The sequence below is a fragment of the Maylandia zebra genome, linkage group LG14 (genome assembly GCF_041146795.1).
Source record: "Maylandia zebra isolate NMK-2024a linkage group LG14, Mzebra_GT3a, whole genome shotgun sequence".
Lineage (NCBI taxonomy): Eukaryota > Metazoa > Chordata > Actinopteri > Cichliformes > Cichlidae > Maylandia > Maylandia zebra.
This window is the reverse complement of record NC_135180.1, coordinates 9,057,633-9,074,452: the sequence shown is the minus strand read 5'-3', so window position 1 is coordinate 9,074,452 and position 16,820 is coordinate 9,057,633. Positions and strand designations below refer to the sequence as shown.

The 16,820-nt window shown below is 41.6% G+C and overlaps 1 protein-coding gene across 2 annotated transcripts; it reads right to left on the bottom strand.

Moving 5' to 3' along the window:
• Window positions 1-519: 519 nt before the first annotated feature.
• coq8b (coenzyme Q8B) lies at window positions 520-16,425 on the bottom strand. Of its 2 annotated transcripts, none has more exons than XM_004562772.3 (16): window positions 16,276-16,425; window positions 15,566-15,747; window positions 14,827-14,983; window positions 14,333-14,538; window positions 12,663-12,729; window positions 11,637-11,711; window positions 9,570-9,689; window positions 9,400-9,485; window positions 7,190-7,330; window positions 7,022-7,103; window positions 5,270-5,363; window positions 4,681-4,822; window positions 3,787-3,894; window positions 3,635-3,700; window positions 3,345-3,431; window positions 520-1,612 (listed from the first exon to the last, which is right to left on the bottom strand). In XM_004562772.3, coding segments are annotated over exons 1-16 (1,920 nt in total). In that variant the 5' UTR covers window positions 16,277-16,425; the 3' UTR covers window positions 520-1,306. The 2 variants fall into 2 exon arrangements, with proteins under 2 accessions (XP_004562829.1, XP_004562830.1); XM_004562773.3 differs by having other exon boundaries at window positions 14,827-14,980.
• Window positions 16,426-16,820: the final 395 nt, after the last annotated feature.

Sequence of the window (16,820 nt, the reverse complement as noted above, 5' to 3'; positions counted from 1 at the left end):
CCAATGCAGAGTGCAGGAACGAGTAGACCTCGCTGTAGGAGCAGCTCAGCAGCTGTACTGTGCAGGACGTCGCGGAGCTCAATGGAAGGACTCAGTTAAAGCCCCCTCCCCAATCTCTCTCTCTCCATCAGGTTTTTATAATGCCAGTGAAGGCCCAATACTTCTGCTCCCATGATTGTGTGAGAGCCTTGCAGGCAGCTGCGTAGTGCTCTAATGGCTTGGTCGCAGACTAAACTGGCAGCACTGCCTTGGAACGAAAATAGTTCCTGGAAAACACAGCTCCATCAATGCCACCATTAGCTCAAATCTAACATTGTTTCAGCTCAACTACTATTATTACGCGTAACTGTCAATACAAGACCATTGCAGGAAAATGGTGAGGTCAAACATGGCCTCCGGTCACTGACATTTCCCAAAACAGGTCTAAATGTGAAACGGAAAGATCAATAGGGTGTGGAAGAATCATTTGTTTGTAGACACCTGCCAGTAAAGCTCACTTGGTGACAAACACACAAACAATACTGTTTCAGATTTTATTTCATTACAAAAGTAAAACATGCACAGCACACTGCCTTCTAAAGATACAGTGCAGGTATTTGCAATAAATAAGCATGAAAAAGAGCTGACGGTACTTCATGTTATGGAGTTTTATGCCAAGTGCACTTTATAATGCAAGGCCATTATTTTGTAGGGTCCATTAGACTGTCTTCTCTAACTAATCTGATAATCTGGTCATCTCGGCTGGCAGCCATCACATTTAGGTGAAAGCTTTATTCACCAACTCATCAGCAAGCACAAAATGCCTTCTATAAAAACAGGACTCGGCAGTTGGCAGCATCTGTGATTCAGTGCAGGGGCAGTATCATCACCCCCAAGATAGAAGATACTCACTCCACTTAAAAATAAGGTGGAGCTCGCAGGCAAACCCAGCTGAAGCTGGGAGGACAAACAGAACATGCAGCTCTCCTTGCTTTGTGTGTTTACTTTTACAAAATCTAATCAGAAAGCCTGCACTTCTCTGTGATCAGGTCATTGTTTAATTTCTATCTGTACATAAAAGTAAAGGTCACACCAAAATGTTGTGTTTGGACATCCTTAACAACATCCTCACACTGATGTGAGTGACATGTAGCAGCAAAAGTCATTTGTGGTCCTTGTTAGAGCACGCTGGCAAAGTCTGTTATTACTGACACGATGTACGTCCAATCCAGTGGCTCCACTTGTGGAGTTAAGTGTGACTCTTTTCTGTCTCTGTACTCCTGAGCCACTCTGAGAAAGGCAAATTAAGAAACTTGTCTCAGAACTGCTAAGCCCTAGCCTGCGCTGCATGCCCGGCCTGCCTACGCTGCATGTAGGCGTGGTACACATCGAGGAACATGTCCTTGCACGGTATTTTCGCCTTCAGCTTGGAGCAGATGAGGAAGGAGCCGGCCATCTTGCGGTGGAGGGAGTAGGTCTCCTCAGGTGGAGGGGTGAGGCGGTGGCGGAGCATGACCGGGATGAGGCTCTGAACGCGCTGAGTAGTGCTCTGAGTGCCGAAGTCGAAGGGCTCGGCGGATGCGAAGGCTTCACCGAGAATCATCACCGCTTCCACGTGAGCATCTGCGAAGGCCTGTCGTGGAGCAGGAAGAAGAATTACAGCAGGCATGTTAATGTCAGAGCATTAAGTATGCATGATATCTTGGACTGTATATATAATTACATGCGTTTTCTTTAACTGAGTCATATTTCATATAATAAATGACACTTTAATAGCACACATAGGCTGATACACGCCAAAAGTACTTGCTTGTCTGCCTTCACACGCATCTGAACTTGAGTGACATCTCATTATAAATCCATAGGGTTTAATAAGCCATATTCCACAATTAAGAGTGTGCTTATGGGAATTTTTGACCATTCTTCCAGAAGCACATTTGTGAGATCAGACACGGATGTTGGACAAGAAGACCTAGCTAACAGTCTTCAATATCTATCGGGTTGAGGTCAAGCCAGTCAAATGGTAAATGGCCTGCATTTGTATAGCGCTTTTCTAGTCCTTAAGGACCCCAAAGCGCTTTACACTACATTCAGTCATTCACCCATTCACACACACACACATTCACACACTGGCGATAGCAAGCTACATTGTAGCCACAGCTGCCCTGGGGCGCACTGACAGAGGCGAGGCTGCCGGACACTGGCGCCACCGGGCCCTCTGACCACCACCAGTAGGCAAACATGGGGTTAGTATCTTGCCCAAGGATATTTGGCAGCCAGGAGGCAGCCTGGGATCGAACCACCGACCTTCTGACTAGTGGCTGACCTGCTCTGCCACCTGAGCTACAGCCACCCCATAAAGTCAAGTTCTTCCACACCAAACTCACTCATCTGTGTCTTTAAGGACCTGCTTTGTGCACTGGTGTGCAGCTTCATGGCTGAGTTGCTTTCATTACCATTAACTTCCACTTTGTTAAATATCACAAACAGCTGACTGTGGAATATTTAGCAGAGAGGAAATTTCACGGCTGGACTTGTCGCACACGTGGCATCCTATGACAGTACCACGCTGGAATTTGCTGAGCCATTATTTCTTAAATGTTTGTAGAAGCAGTCTGCATGCCCAGGTGCTTGACCTTATACACCTGTGGCCATGGAAGTAGTTTAGATCTCCTCTTCAAGATCTTCTTCTTGTGCACCTCTAATCTGCTTTTACTGCAGCTGTAATTTTAAGACTGTGTGTAAAATCCACTGTTTCCCTTTGCCACATCTGCTCAAGCGTGTCAAAACAATGATGCTTCAACTTGAGGGGGACCGAGGAGCAAGGAGTCAAATCAGGTGAGTAAAGATTCCAATCGTGTGACCACAAAACTCCTGTTATTTCAGGTTGCTGTTTGCCAGCAAACAACAGCTTAAGTTTTTTCTGCTTAATTTCCTCCCACGCTCCTGACCTGAAGCGCTGCCTTTGGGCTACAACACTGTGGACGACTCCTGCTTGGTCTCTGGGTTGTAACCAGAGAAATGACTGTCATTAGCAGTTTGATACAGAAGAGATGAAATAGCAGAAGGGCAACCTTAAATGTTTAGAACTGGACTTCCACAGAGCAGCAACTCTGCAAGCAGTCCTCGGGTGCATGACAAGAGACCCTTTAACTTGAAATGAGTCAAAGTTATAAATCAGGTAAGCATCATATTGCATTTATCTACTGAAAACAAAAGGGAGACTAGTGAAACGGGGTAAGAGCATAAGGGCTGTGCGCTGCAGTGAAACAGTGCTGAATGCAAACAAACTGAGAACACAAAAGAGACAAAAACAGATAAAGCATATCAAAAATAAGCAGCAGCAGCGACTAAAATAAAACTACCTTGGCCTCGAAGCCCGTCAGGAATTTCAGGTCCTTGGATTTGGAAAGAACGGTGGCTCGATCGCCGACAGAAGCTGCATAAATCACCTGAGCACACAACACAATCTTGTTTATTTACAGAGCTCCACTTTCAGGCTGAATGTGTGCACATGCATGCGACTTGTTCACAATCTTTTTTTTTTGCCTTGGCTGACACAAAATTTAACCAAAGGCTCCGACGTTAAATTATTGAGAGAAACCTTGATGCATAAATCATGTTGCGAGGTTGACTGCGGGCAGATTTATCATACCTGTATGTAGTCGTCTGTGAAGGATTCTGGGTAGCTTCTGCACGCTCCAAAATCCAAAAGAACAACCTAAAGACAAGAGTGGAATGAATCTGCTGTATTTGACATCCCTATTAACATTTAACATTGGTTTAAACATGGCATGACTGCCCCACCTTGTTGGTGTCTGAGTTGTAGAAGAAGTTGGCCCAGTTTGGATCCGTCTGCATGAATCTGAACTCAAACAGCTCCCTGAGACACAGCTGCAGGATGCTGGAACAGATCTGAAGTGGAGAGAAGAGGCTTGTGTTCACCATCATGCTGTCATTTAACAATGTGACATTTCCTTCCACCCTTTGGATCCTATCCTGTGTAGCCTTCTCATGGTGCTGTGATTCCCTGCCACACTGTGTCCACTCTGTCTAAAATTTGTTGCCTTATCTCAGCTCTGAAACACATATTTCCACAGTGACACAGAGTATCACTTCCACACTGCACTGTAGGTGCTGCTGAATAATTTACCACCAAGTCATTTTGTTCTGAGAGATTTATATGAATCTGCACTTGTCAGAGTACAACACATGTCAAAACTTATGATTAAATTGCTTTAAATTTTGTTACCAATTACGAATGGAAGGTGAAGACCTCGCAAACTCTACGCATATTTAAATTTAGACTTGGCAACAGGGTAAGTCTTTAACAAAAGCCTCGTATGGGGGCAGAGCTATCCGATCTGCTCCTGCTCATCAGAGGCTTTCAGCTCTAATTGGTTCCTACAATTAGAGCTCCAGACTGTCATGGACCTCTAATTGCAGGCTTCCCAGCCCAGGACTGCCCCGTGGATGATTTTCACTGAGTCTTCTGTAAAACTGGATGACCTTTACTTCACTATGCATATTTTAAACTGAAGCATCATAATGTGATTTTCTTTTCTTTCTTTTTTTTTTTTTAACCCAGTTGAGCATCACCACCACAATAACATCCCCTTGTATTCCAGCGCAGTTCAAACCCTAGCACCTAGACATCTGACAAATGAATGAAATTCACCTAACTGTTGAAGTAAAACACACCTGGTTCCTGGTCTCCTGGTCCAGCTCTACGCACATGTCCAGTGGGACGCCCTGCACCAGTTCCATGGCGAGCACCCTCTGGCCTGACAGCTCATCAATCACCTCGGGGACTTGGAAAAACTCATCTCCCTCCAGCAGTGATCTAAAGGCCGAGGTACGAGAGAGAGCAAGAAAAAAACAAAACAAAAAAAAAACTTAATGATTTATGATTAGGTTATTTGCAAAATGGAAAATATGCAAAACCCAAAATATACAAAACCAATCTCAAATCACACGCAAAGACAGTTAAAATTAACTATACCATAACTGCCTGCATTATAATTAAGTAAAGATTACCAAGAAATGCTAAATGTGATGCTTGATTTACTAATTACACTTGAAATATATATAATCTGCCACCTCTACTGGTATACTGTACATTATAAAAAACAATACATCAGCTAGACGTGTACCCAGACAGCTTAGGTTGAATGTATATGTTCTGTGGCAGCTACCAGGACATAAGTATTAAGAATCCACCCTGTAACGTCAGTGTAGCTCAAACGGTACACAGCAGCACAACACCGGCCTGGGTTCAACAGAAACCTACCTGAACTTCTTGGCACATTGTGCTTCCCTCTTATAGTCACACTCCCATGCCAGTTCTCTCTGTAGAACCTCCAAGCTGCTGTCTGCAAACAGACCTGTGGAAAAATAAATGGTGCAAAGAAAACACACAGACCATGTCATCTTCTAACAGAGCAGGGTAGCTTCTGTCTAAAAATAATTCATATACTGCATGAGTTTGTAGCAGGGAGAACACAGAAAAAAATCAACATCAGGTCGTAGGCATTGCATTAAAAGTGTATTTTGGTATACTGGTGGGCTATAGGTAAAAGAAAAATCCAGGCATTATTCAAGCTAAGCCTTGGGTTACCATATTTTATTTTATTTAGAGTGTTAATTGGGACAAAAATGAATTAATCCAATAGGGAGCGAGTAATCCCACAGGGCAACAGTCTGTGTCAGAGTTAAAATGTGAGTATTTGCCACCAACAAGCTACGATTGTCTTTGTAAGTGTCTGACAACATTGAAAAGGATCCCCAAAGAGTGTGCCTAACATTCAATATGAGTGTCAGTGTGAAAGCTCAGGGGAGGCACGGAGCTGCAGTGCAAACATGGGTGAGAAATGAAGAGAGATGTTTGGTGAAAGAGTGCAATGCGTACAGTTACCACAAAGAAAATAAACAACTGTAGCTGCACAAAGAAAACTACAGTCACAAAAACGCCACTTGCTTTAGCAAGTGTTGCTGCCACTGGATGAAATGCGAAGAGCTTGCTCCGCGCAGCAAACAGCTCCCATTTACAGATTATATTTTTATCAGCCGTGTAATTCCCTTCCTGACTTCTCGGTGTGTGGATCAATTTGTTTTTACATCTGACATTTTCTGATCTAGCAACCATTCTATTGAACACTAGGATGTGCATGGCTTTACAGATTATTTCTGCAGATTGCTGAAAAAACACTGAGCCATAAAACTCATCCTGTTTGCTGCAAAGGTTTTTGAGTGGGCTATCTACTGCCAGCCAAACTGAAGAAGAAGTCTTAAGAAAAAAAAAGAAGCAGGGAGCAAAAAAAAGACCTGCCACAGATGGAGCTGTGCTCATGTCAAGTTATTCATTTGATCTGGCATTAAAGCGTGACGAGAGCGCAACTGACAAAAATAAGCACTTTTACTCTGACATGGACAGATGTCCCCAGGGATCTAATTATTCTCTCCCATCACATATTCTGTCATCTCTCCACTGTGGGTTAATAAAATAAAAGCTTAAAATCCAGCGTGGTCACTCAACTGGTTGCACCAATTATGCTCTGTAGCTACTACAAGCCATTATGCACCTATAATAACGGTGTCAGCAATCACTTAAACAACACAACTTTGAAAAGGTTTGTGGAAAGCCCTCAAACAGGTAAGTTGAAAACCACATAAACTACATAAATAAACTAATTACTTATTATTTTAGACAATTAATAAATAAATATGCAAATTCTTTATTAATAATGAAAGAATTATTACTGTCTGAAACAAGCCTCTCTTGGATAAAAAGCTAGTTTGACCTGCATCTATAGCACCACCTTGTGGTCTTAAATAGTGGAGACACTGGTTATGATTTACACATGGGTGAAAGTCATAGTATACAAACTTGCAATGTACAGTTGTTTTAAGATTACAAATAAATAGATAAATAAATGAATAAAAATCAGAATTTCTTATTGACTAAATACATCTTGCTGATTTTGAATCTGCTCTGAGGAAAGTCAGACACAAAAAGGACACTACAGAGTCCTGTAGTTGTTACCTTCTGGCAGAGCCACGCTCATTTTCAGTACTGCCATCAGGTTGTCTATGTCGCTGCGGATGCTCTCTGCCACACCAGGGTACTGAGAAGAATAAGTGACAAACAGACGGTCGAGTCCAATGCAGAGAGTGAAACGCAGACTGCGCAAGTGTGTCGATAAGCTTCTACCTGGATCTTCATGGCGATTTCTCTACCATCTTTTAAAACCCCGTGGTGGACTTGGCCAATAGAAGCTGCAGCGAATGGTTTGTCCTCAAAGGATGAGAGCTTTTCTCGCCAGCCTGGCCCCAGATCCTCCTCCAGAACTTTCTATACAGTCAGAAACACAGATTGCAGCACTGTCATACATCACACTGGGTAATGCTAAAGATCCCGAGCTATAGCACATGTAAGAAAAAGGCTTAAATAAGGTGTTTGGCAACCACGTGCTGCTACAACAGCACTGATCCGACATGAAGGACAGCGCACAATTCCTCCCAATAACAATCATCAAAACACCAAAAAGTGTAGTGAATAATGTTCTTAATGTAGAGATATTTGTGCATAGGGCTGCCTGAAAAGCTCAACTTTTTATTACAACAATATAGGCATTTACAAACTATCCAAATGGCCTTTTATGATAAGAAAATAAAAGGCCAAACTGGTGCTGTAGTATCTACACATTAATCTTTTTGCATAGTAGGTGAAAACTATATGAAATCATCAGAAAATAAAAGCAATGAATACATAGCTGAAGTAGTTGTAAATCCAGTTCCATAACAAGATACTGCATCCAAATAATTGTCCGTCTTTCTGTGTTAGACCTGTAATAGACTGGTGTACTGGTTTAGAGAGTGCTCTACCTCTTTCCCTGTAACAGCTAGGATAGGCTCCAGCCTCCTACAACCCTGAATTGCATAAGTGGTTAAGGAAACGGATGGATGGGTATTGTTTGAAATCCATTTATGAGTGCCTATGGAGAGTTAAAGAAGTAGATGCTGTAGAGGGTAAACCAGCCACAATGCAGGAGTGGTTATAGGCTCAAAAACAATCATGTTTTTAAGAGACCTGAGCAACTGAGATGCACAAGATATTTAACAGGCAACAGTGTCACCCGCTATGCATGACAGGATACATGTCAGGATGAGGTTCAGACTTGTGGCGCATTCAAAGTGACGTATAAATAGAATTACTTGTCGTCTAGTAAGAATCCTGTTATGGAAAGGCAAACAGGATGCTCATTCAGACATAAAGCCACTTTGTTTAGATACTGTCAGAAATTACTGGAAAGGAATGTGCTGCAGTGGTTTGAATCACAATTATGTAATAATCTCCAGTTTGTTCATGTAAATGGGCAGTTGTCGTCACACACTGTGGTTAATTATGGAGTTCCACAGGGTTCTGTGCCAAGACTGATTTTATTCACATTGTACATGGTTCCTTCAGGCTGTATCATTAGAAGGCACAGCATGCATTTCATTGCTAGGCAGATAGATGATACCCAGCTCTATCTATCCATGAAGCCAGATAACACACAACAAATAGGCTACGTTCACACTGCAGGCGAAAGCGCATCAAATCCCACTTTTTTGACCCTATGCTCATATCCGCTCATGCTATGACAGTGTGAACGGGACAAATCCGATATTTTCAAATCCGATCTGGGTCACTTTCGTATGTGGTACTGAATCCGATACAAATCCGATGTTTTAGAAAGCGACTGTTGTTTGAATGGTCATGTCGCATTAAATCCGTCTTTTACGTCACGGACACAAGACAGACGCCAATTATCAGCACCCGAGAAGACATCGCGAACGCTTCCTGGCCATCCCGTGTAGATGTTAGTGAAACTGCTGGGAAGACAACGTTGGAGAAACGTTAACATTTTATTTGTACTGCATAACCTGCAGATTCTGACAGAAATCTGCAACTATCCTTTGAAGCACCGCTCCTCTAAAACAGCAATAAGGATAATTATTAGGTTATTTACATTATTATGTAAATAACAAAATAACTTAAAGAAAAAATTGGGAAACGTAAAGTCTGAAACAAGTATTTATATTAAGGCCATCAGTCAAACAATACTGTTTGCTCTGGGTCTAAACAGAGCGCGTTGTGTGTGACGTCTTCTTTTGCGCATGCGGGCCGCTTTGAGGATTCACACTAGAGCGCCTTTGCTGTCGCATTTTATTTGTAGTGTGAACAAGCAGACACTGTCGCCAACTACTTGCTCATGGTAGGGTCACCCTATTGTTGGGGTTTTCTCTCTATTATTATACGGTCTTTCCCCTTACAGTCTTGAGGAGACTGTTGTTTTCATTTCAAGCTTTGCAGATAAAACTGAATTGAAATAATTGTGTGAAAATAGCTGAAGAGCCAGTAACAGGTCTTGGGCTTACAGTCATCTGCCATGTGGGCATGAAGTCTGCACTCTGTCGGACCCTCTCAAAGATCTTCTGCAGTTGGGGGTTGATAAAGGAGTTGTCTGAAGAGAAAAAGCCACTGTCAGAAAAATCCTGTGAGGACATCTAAAGAGCATTTTGCGTGCAGCCCGTGTTACAGCGTGTACCTTGTATGCTGAGCATCTGGCCTATCTTGAGAGCAGCTCCACGGACCTTACACAGAGTGCTGACTATTCTCTCAGCATTGGCCTCTGACAGGAAGGGAGAGTCGAGCAGGGAGCTTACATCTGTAAACAGAAGCAGTATTAGTAATGATATTAGGTGCAACATATTAAGAGTATCATAGCATGACAGAAGTCATTTATTTCATTTAAACTGGTGCATGTAAATAAGCTCTGGCCTTAAACTGAGACAACTGTGGATAGTGGAGCATAAAAGCTGAGGCAGTGGTACATCATCAAGCACTGCTCATTTAACACATATTACAGGGAGTGCAGAATTATTAGGCAAATGAGTATTTTGTCCACATCATCCTCTTCATGCATGTTGTCTTACCCCGAGCTGTATAGGCTCGAAAGCCTACTACCAATTAAGCATATTAGGTGATGTGCATCTCTGTAATGAGAAGGGGTGTGGTCTAATGACATCAACACCCTATATCAGGTGTGCATAATTATTAGGCAACGTCCTTTCCTTTGGCAAAATGGGTCAAAAGAAGGACTTGACAGGCTCAGAAAAGTCAAAAATAGTGAGATATCTTGCAGAGGGATGCAGCAGTCTCAAAATTGCAAAGCTTCTGAAGAGTGATCATCGAACAATCAAGCGTTTCATTCAAAATAGTCAACAGGGTCGCAAGAAGCGTGTGGAAAAACCAAGGCGCAAAATAACTGCCCATGAACTGAGAAAAGTCAAGCGTGCAGCTGCCAAGATGCCACTTGCCACCAGTTTGGCCATATTTCAGAGCTGCAACATCACTGGAGTGCCCAAAAGCACAAGGTGTGCAATACTCAGAGACATGGCCAAGGTAAGAAAGGCTGAAAGACGACCACCACTGAACAAGACACACAAGCTGAAACGTCAAGACTGGGCCAAGAAATATCTCAAGACTGGTTTTTCTAAGGTTTTATGGACTGATGAAATGAGAGTGAGTCTTGATGGGCCAGATGGATGGGCCGTGGCTGGATTGGTAAAGGGCAGAGAGCTCCAGTCCGACTCAGACGCCAGCAAGGTGGAGGTGGAGTACTGGTTTGGGCTGGTATCATCAAAGATGAGCTTGTGGGGCCTTTTCGGGTTGAGGATGGAGTCAAGCTCAACTCCCAGTCCTACTGCCAGTTTCTGGAAGACACCTTCTTCAAGCAGTGGTACAGGAAGAAGTCTGCATCCTTCAAGAAAAACATGATTTCCATGCAGGACAATGCTCCATCACACGCGTCCAAGTACTCCACAGCGTGGCTGGCAAGAAAGGGTATAAAAGAAGAAAAACTAATGACATGGCCTCCTCGTTCACCTGATCTGAACCCCATTGAGAACCTGTGGTCCATCATCAAATGTGAGATTTACAAGGAGGGAAAACAGTACACCTCTCTGAACAGTGTCTGGGAGGCTGTGGTTGCTGCTGCACGCAATGTTGATGGTGAACAGATCAAAACACTGACAGAATCCATGGATGGCAGGCTTTTGAGTGTCCTTGCAAAGAAAGGTGGCTATATTGGTCGCTGATTTGTTTTTGTTTTGTTTTTGAATGTCAGAAATGTATATTTGTGAATGTGGAGATGTTATATTGGTTTCACTGGTAAAAATAAATAATTGAAATGGGTATATATTTGTTTTTTGTTAAGTTGCCTAATAATTATGCACAGTAATAGTCACCTGCACACACAGATATCCCCCTAAAATAGCTAAAACTAAAAACAAACTAAAAACTACTTCCAAAAACATTCAGCTTTGATATTAATGAGTTTTTTGGGTTCATTGAGAACATGGTTGGTGTTCAATAATAAAATTATTCCTCAAAAATACAACTTGCCTAATAATTCTGCACTCCCTGTAAAGCCGTTATAAATTCTTGTTAGCATATCTGATCTAAAGCCTGTCCTGGGCCTATCGGGTATTGACACATTAGAAACAACTCAAGGTTTACCAGGCGTCCATCTGTCTGCTGAATCTGCCAAGAGTGTAGGACACAAGGCTCGTTTACAGGATGGAAGGAGAGAACAGCAGTAAAACATCTTTACCTGCTTTTTGTTTGCCTCCTAGTGACTGCTTTGCCACTTCTGCAATGGCACCGATTCCCAGCCCTACCGCCAATCCTGCAGCAGAGGGACAGAAGCAATTTTAACTGCAGGGCCCTTGAAGACATGCTAGAGGAAACCACCAATCCCACACAGATGTTGCTGCTATGTAGCAGGATGGAAGTATACTCCACTACCCCACATATTTTACCACACCTTTAACTCTTCTTGACTTCTGATGATTAAGAAGCAAGAATTTTATTTTTATTGTAACAGTGGTAAGCTAATAACCAACAGTTGTCAATGAGAAAACAAATAAAGTATTGTTAATAGACTCCAAGAATATCCATAAGTGACTGAATGTGTCCTCATCAGAACTGTTAGGTTTACATTGAAGGCTTCATAATGGGATTGATTTGTAGATTTCACACCATAGGCTCAAGGTTACATTAGTATTCAGGAAATTCCTCACATGAAGCACAATTTCACAGATTCTAAGTGGGGAAAAGAGCCTCCAACATTTCAATCAGCAGTCAAATCACTAAACAATAGTGACGGCAGAATGGACCATACATGCCTCAACAAGTCAACTAATCAAAAAGTTTTTTTGTTTGTTTGTTTTTTAACAGGAAAAAAAGAAAACACTCAACACCAGAGCTTCAAAGTACTGACGAGTCATTTCTCCAGTTACTTACTGAACATTTTTTTCTGAAATTTTCATTTAAAATCTATTTTTGTGGTGTAAGAAAAATTCATTCAGTTGTGTCTTTGTCCACACCTGACATCATGGAACATATTGCATTTATTAAGCAAAGCCCCCCCCCCCCCCCCCCCTTTTTTTTTTCTTTCTTTGCAACTAAAGATGGTCACCGAGTTATGATTCAAGTCATTCTTATGTCACCACTTGATAAACTTGGGTTTCCCAGCTTAGACATTTTAGTGAACGATCATCTTTGTCCGACGGCTCCTGGAGTCAATTTGAAACCCAGAGACAAACTGAGCAGGTAAACAAAAACAGATTATTCTCACCCCCGAAATTAACCAGCCTGCTGATTCTTGTGGCGGGCACCTTTCTCTCTTTGGCACGGTCGCTCAGCTGCAGAAAGTCAAACATGTGAATGAAAAAAAATGTTATTAATAATATCTGTAGTGGTGACTGACTCTTTTCCAACTCTTCCAGCATCTCACTTTACTGCAGAAATAGGACTAAAAAGACCTCGTGAACTCTGGGAACAATGACATGTGGGTGGAAGAGAAAAAATATATACCTTTTACAGAACACACATAAAGAAATCATTATTAAAATATAATTTAAACGAACACTAAAAGTCAAAAAGACTGAATATGTACACAAACTCATTAGATAAATATTATGGGTTTTGACCATCTGTTCATTCACTCAAATAAGATGAAATGTATGAACTCAAAGTAATATAACGATATACATCCACAATAATGCATATTATTAATTGTATCTGTCTGCATGTGTGTATACAGTTAGCTCCATAAGCATTCTCTGTTTGCATTCCCACATGACATGAATCAAATAATGCACTGATATGAAGTGCAGACTTTTTAAATTCAAGGTCTTTAACAAAAGTATTGCATTAACCGTTTAGGAATTCACATCACTTTTAGATACATTTTCAGAGGCCCAAACATAACAGGACAAACATAATAAAGACCATCCAGAATATATGGATTCTTTTGAATATTTGGATGAAAATTTTTTGTAGTACACAACTGCCTGAAGCCTAGAATCCATGGACATCACCAAATGCTGTGTTTCCTTACTTGCTCTGCCGGGCCTTTATTGCAGCTGAATCCAGTTGCTGTTTGTTTGCGGGTCTCTATGAATTCATTTTTGTATTTGATAATTGAAACGCTGTTCTAATGGGTTGGGATGAGATGGTCATTGAACAATCTGCATCGGGAAGCTCTTGGTAGCTTCTGCAGTTTGCTTTGGGTCAAGACATTTGGTTGAATCTGATCAGAGCACACACAGCACCATATTGTAAACCCTCTGCACTTCCATCCATCAAGGCATCTTTTGACTGTAGACTTTGATGATGATAAGCATACGTCCACAAGGGTCGAGGTGTGCCTCAACTTAGTTAGATGATGTGACGTTGACCATTTAGTTGTCTTCTGGGGTTTTTTGGGCCTTTTTGTTATTGCTGAGCTGGTCAGTTCATTCAATACATTTAAGTTTTTCTTTTAGGTTTGATGAAGTGTTAAGCAATGAAGTGTTAATGAAAAGGATCAGAACACAATGCAAAAATAAAGGCAGAGCCCTGTTAATTTGATTTTGTGTTCTGTTTTGGTACCATTTTTTAATAAATTTGTTTGATTTGCCTTCTAAGAGGAGCATTCAGTTTAGGTAAATGAGGACCATTTTATATTGATGCCAAGATTTTTACATTAGCAGGAATGTCACACAACATGATTGTAAAAGCAGAGTTATGCTTTTCTGACAATGAAATAAAAATATTTTTAGGAGCCACTAAAGTAATCGTGCAGGACTATATAACACTTTTATTAAACCCAATGAATTAAAGCTGAACGTCTGCAGCTCAGTCACACTCTTATCATTTGGTTTAATTCCATTGTGGTGGTGTACAGAGGCAAAACCACAAAACTTTTCATTGTTCAAAACCTTTTGGACCTGACTATTTGCACACGGGCGTCCTCAAACCAACCTTCTGTTTGACAGGTTTGGCCAATGCCTGCTTTGCCTCCCGGGCTTTCTTGATGTCCTCAGGTGTGAGCTTGGCCATAACAGTGTTGTGGCGAGACCTGCTCTGGAAGTAGTACCGGTGGAGGGCCGAGGTGTTGTGAAGGAAGCGAGCACCCTGCCCAGGCCAGCCTGCGCCGCCTCCTGCCATTCCTGATTTAGGAGATACCCCTAATGCAGAGAGAAGAAAAAAAAATACAATACTTATGGGCCAAAAACTGGCTGAAATATACACGCCACGTGGTATGGAGGCCTTAAGGATGCTATTTTCTTTTTTTTTTAATGTGTATTTGTTAAACTTAAAAAGACCAGTACCTAAATAAATGGTTTCTTTATATTTGTTGAGGCAAACATTCTGGATAAAAAGGAGCAATGCTGGAAACCAAACAATACCATTTCTATATTCTTACCGTAAACCTCTGTTAGTGCATCCGATATTCGATAAACACTCAGTAATACCTGTGTGCATCTGTGCTGCAGGTCCCGTTTCTGTTTGGCTGTGCTCCCCTTCAGCAGGGGGGAAATGGGACCCCACAGCCCATTTGGCTGCTTCTTCAGGGTCCATATTCTCCCAGCCCTCCGCATCCGGAAACACATCCTCCTGTACTGACTGCTGCTGCACAAACACACACACACACACGCACACACACAAAAAGAAATTGCTGAGTGAACTATTGTAGTGCCGGTTTAGGGAGCAGTGTAATCCAAGTTTTTGTAGCTATAATTTGCAGATTGTGGGTTTGCAGCCCTCTCTCATTTAAAAGAGCATCAGTAAGTGACTGAAGTCATTATTTACAGGTAACAAGACAAAAAATATACAATGACATGTCAAGTTTTAGCCTGTCAGATGAAATGTTGTATAGGTTAGAACTTTTGCTTATAATCAGGTTAGGTTAAGAGTTTGGCACTTTTATCTACCCCTTCAGAAGTAAAAGGTTTGGGAATACAGAAATGTCAGTGAACAGTCTCACAAAAATGTGAGTACCTATATGTCTGCCTCTTCCACTACACACAGATTGAAGCAGGCAGCAACCTTTAACTAAAGGGGATTAAATCAGCTGTTTTCAAGACAAGCAAAGAACAGAGTGTTTTGTTTATTTGTTTTTTAATTATGACATTAATGGCTCCTTTTATGTATGACTTGTTTTGCATTTAGAGCTTATTTTTTACTTTCTGCTTATTTTTCAGTTAAATTCACCTGACTGCTGCCACCCATAAATGTGCCAACCAGTCCTTCTACCACATCCTGAGCAACTTTGACCCCTGCTCCCAGGGAAGAGTTGCAGGCCATTAATTGGAGCTGCTCGCCTTGAGTGGAGACCAGTGAAGAGCCCACTTTACCAGCTCCTCGCAGCACCTTCAGGACTTCTGACAGCATCACTTCAAACACAGAGGAGGGAGAGAGGAGGACTCAAGTTACAGGTTATGAGACGTTTGAGTGACAATACAGGAAAATGCCAGCATACAAAACAGCAAACACACACACACCATACTCTAAAATTGATAATTTATAGAAAATGTAGAAGTTTGAGACCTCAGATATAAATGTAAAAGAAATAGTTCTGGGCAAAAACTGCAAGATGATCATCACCCCGTTTAACCTTGAATATACACAGCTGCCCATTTTATAAGAGGGAGGTGTCACGTGTAGCCTCCTAACTGTAAGCCACACCACATATAGGCAAAGTATGTTTGCAAGAAATGTCAGAATTAAAGAAAACGACACATGCATCCAACTGGGAATGTCAACTAGCTATTAAGTTAGCTCCTGGTGTTATCCAGGTTGTGTAACTAGTGGACTCGCAGACTAGCTAGCTAACGGTATCTAAATTAGACCCAAGTTAACAACAGGTATACGGAGAAGTGCTGAATGAAAACAAAATAATGTTCCCAAATTAAGTAACTCACTTTTTTCCTATCGCTATTTTTCCAGGTTTATCTCAGTGGCTGCCCACTTCCACGACTGCAGAGTGGAATGATCTATTTTGCAACGAGTCGACACCCGGAAGTTAAAATTTGACTAACTTGACTGCGAACCAATCACAGGGTGAATAGGCGTGAAGAAAGACGGGAAGCGTATTCGTTTAACGAATGGTAGTGCAGAACGCCAGCCTATAGGAAGGTTGTATCTGAACAGTCTGTCCAATTACAAACCGTATTAGGCGGGACTGAGCGGAGCAGCTACCAATGAGAAGCAGGGGTGTCATGCGTGTAGTTATGGTTACCAAACCGGAGAATTGAATTAATACGCAGACGTTTTCTTTTCATTTATAAAATTCAGGTAAAGTTGAGAGATTTTGTTCAATTTGTCCTTTTGTCTGTTTGCACCTGCCTCACCATTATCTGCCATAATATACTGACCTTTTGCACATATATGTATATACTTCTTCACTTTTTCAAATATCAACTTAAAGATGTTCAACACATTGTTTTTCACTTCTACTATTCTTTAG